Raw genomic sequence first — 2,682 nt, 5'->3', positions numbered from 1 at the left:
CATCATATTCACATGGCACCATGAACAATCATTTGGACCCCCATAAACTACATCCTTAATCATGCCTTGCTCTGCATCCTGATTGCTCCAGCTTGCTAACAAGAACATAAGATGAAGCATTAGTTTCCAATATTTATATGTCTTTTTGTTCACCAATTTCACAAGTAATTATGGACCAATTCATCTTTCTCCAACTATGCATATGATCCACAGAACTTTTGCCTTGCCACCCATGTGATCCCCTCTTCCTTCTTTCTGATGCATGATGGATTCTTCTGGTCCCACTAAAATCCTCATCACTTTCTCCTATCTCACTTTTCACCAAAAATTATGGAGACAGGCGGAAGAAAAGGTTATATGTACATATCAAGTCCCTCTTGAACAAGTTCATTGATTAGCTAATGGTTTAGTTTGCTCATGTTGTCAATATAACCCTCTGCTTTTGCCACCCACCTACTCTGTCTATAAATCTCCCTATCCCTACTCTCCTTCATCCCCTCATCCTCTCCTCCACTCATTTCTTGTAAAGTGAAACATGAAATAGATCAAAAAGTTCAGTATTAGAGTTAAACAAGTCCCAAGCTCCTTCACCTAGCTACCTTGCTTGAGTGCCATTGTATGTGCTTAGCAAAGTTACATTATAGCTCTAGCTTCTCCCTTTGTTGTATATATAAGAAGTTATGCTTATTTGACCCTTCCTCCCTCCTTGCTTGGCTGGCTTCCTTTCTCTTTCCTGCCGCAGTCTTGAACTTGTTGGTTCCAGAATGGGTGAAGCAAAGCAGGTAAAGCAGTTCTTTGAGGTTTTCTGGGCATTCAACCTCTCATAGAAGAGAATTTTCTCAGCTCTAGAATGCAGCTTAATCTGTCTATATTACTTGCGTATCTGACAGGAAGCAGAGGCCAAACAAGAAGAGAAGAAGGTAGAGAAGCAGGAGGAGGAGAAGAAAGAGGAGAAGGCAGAAGAAAAGAAAGAGGAGGCAAAGCCATCGCCTCCTCAACCCATTGTCTTGTCTGTGGCCTTGCACTGTGTTGGATGTGCCAAGAAGATCAAGAAGTCCATCCTCAAATGCAGAGGTTCTCCACACACTCATTTCTGACACTGTTATTACTCGTTACCAGCTTCTCTAAGTTGATCGGTGATTCTCCACATCAGGTGTGGAAAGTGTTGAGGTGGACATGAAGCAAAACCAGGTCACAGTCAAAGGGGTAGTGGACCCTCAGGTCCTGTGCTCCAGGATACAAGAGAGAACGACGAGGAAAGCCATAGTACTCTCTCCATTGCCCCCAGCCGAAGGGGACTCCAAACCAGAAGCTGTTCCATCCCAGGTAAAATGCACTGCAAGATCTTACCATCAAAATGCCTACCATCGAATGATTGATTACTGTAAGTCGTTGAAACAGGTGAGCGGGATGGCAACAGTTGAGCTCCTCGTGAACATGCACTGCGAGGCGTGTGCAGAGCAGCTGAAGAGAAGGATACTCAAGATGCGAGGTAATATCTCTCTGCTCTCTGCTCTCTGCTCTATGCTTCGCCCAGTCTCTGGCCTTTCTCCAGTCCTCATGATCCACGTTGAACTGATCGCAATCTGAATCTGATCATCCAGGGGTGCAAACGGCAGACACCGACTTGAGCACCGGGAAGGTCACGGTGACCGGAACGATGGATGGAGAAAAGCTTGTGGAGTACATCAGTCGACGGACCGGCAAGCTCGCCAGCATTATTCCTCAGCCACCCAAGGAGGAGGGAAAAGAAGAGGCAGAAAAGAAACCCGAGGAGGAGAAGCCTGCAGAAGAGAAGAAAGAGGATAAGAAGGAAGACGAGAAGGCTCCCCAACCAGAAGATGGTGCAGGTGGCAACAAGGAAGGCGACGGTAAGGAAGAGAAGGGAGGTGGCGAGGAGCAGAAGAAAGAAGGAGAGGGAGTGGCCAGCGATATCGCTAACGTCGTCGGCCAAGAAGAAGAAGACATGATGAAGAAGATGATATATTGGAATGGCAGCATCACCGGGGAGGACGAGATGGCGCGGAGGATGCTGCATTATATGCCGGTGTACGTGATCCAGCAGCCTCCGCCACCACCCCAGTTCTTCAGTGATGAGAACCCTAATGCTTGTTGCATCTCATGAAGCTCTCTCTCTCTCTCTCTCTCCATCACCAAAAATGATATCTGTATGTAATATGAAGAATAATGTGGCACTGATTGCTTTGCGTTGGCTGCCACACAATACCAAATCTAAGTCTTTCTTTGCTCATTGATGAATATGTTCCTTTTCTTGGTGATGTAAAATCGCTGACTTTGTCTGTAGTCGCATAATTTAGCGGTAGATACAATGATTTGATTCCACCATACTTTTGGTAGTTGTGGTGTTGCATTGACAAGCAATGTCAGGATCATGAGAGGATACCAGATAGCCAGTGTCATCGAGGTGGTGCATTGCATGTCGGCAGATGGTGGCAAATGTGGGCAGAAACAGAGTGTGTGGAGTATGTGTGTGTGTGTGTGTGTGTGTTGCTGTTGCTGGTGGCAGTCCACATGGTGATAGAAGCTTGAGAAAGCATACAGAGAGAGAGAGAGAGAGAGAGAGAGAGAGAGAGAGAGAGAGAGGGTAGGGGAGGACTCCAACCCAATCCTGGCTTCATGTGTGCATATGGCACATGGGTATGTCATCTTCCCCAATCCTGA

At 46.3% G+C, this 2,682-nt stretch overlaps 1 protein-coding gene across 1 annotated transcript; it reads left to right on the top strand.

The window, feature by feature from the left end:
• Positions 1-512: 512 nt before the first annotated feature.
• LOC135655420 (heavy metal-associated isoprenylated plant protein 9-like) lies at positions 513-2,251 on the top strand. The gene is made up of 6 exons (XM_065175732.1): positions 513-616; positions 743-782; positions 891-1,074; positions 1,154-1,326; positions 1,402-1,492; positions 1,605-2,251. The coding sequence occupies exons 2-6, from the start codon at positions 765-767 to the stop codon at positions 2,123-2,125; spliced, it is 987 nt and encodes a 328-aa protein (XP_065031804.1). The 5' UTR covers positions 513-616; positions 743-764; the 3' UTR covers positions 2,126-2,251.
• The last annotated feature ends 431 nt before the right edge of the window (positions 2,252-2,682 follow it).

Source organism: Musa acuminata, chromosome BXJ1-4 (genome assembly GCF_036884655.1).
Source record: "Musa acuminata AAA Group cultivar baxijiao chromosome BXJ1-4, Cavendish_Baxijiao_AAA, whole genome shotgun sequence".
In the NCBI taxonomy this organism is placed as follows: Eukaryota; Viridiplantae; Streptophyta; class Magnoliopsida; order Zingiberales; family Musaceae; genus Musa; species Musa acuminata.
Note: the sequence above shows the minus strand (reverse complement) of the source record. Positions and strands in the feature narration are given on the sequence as shown.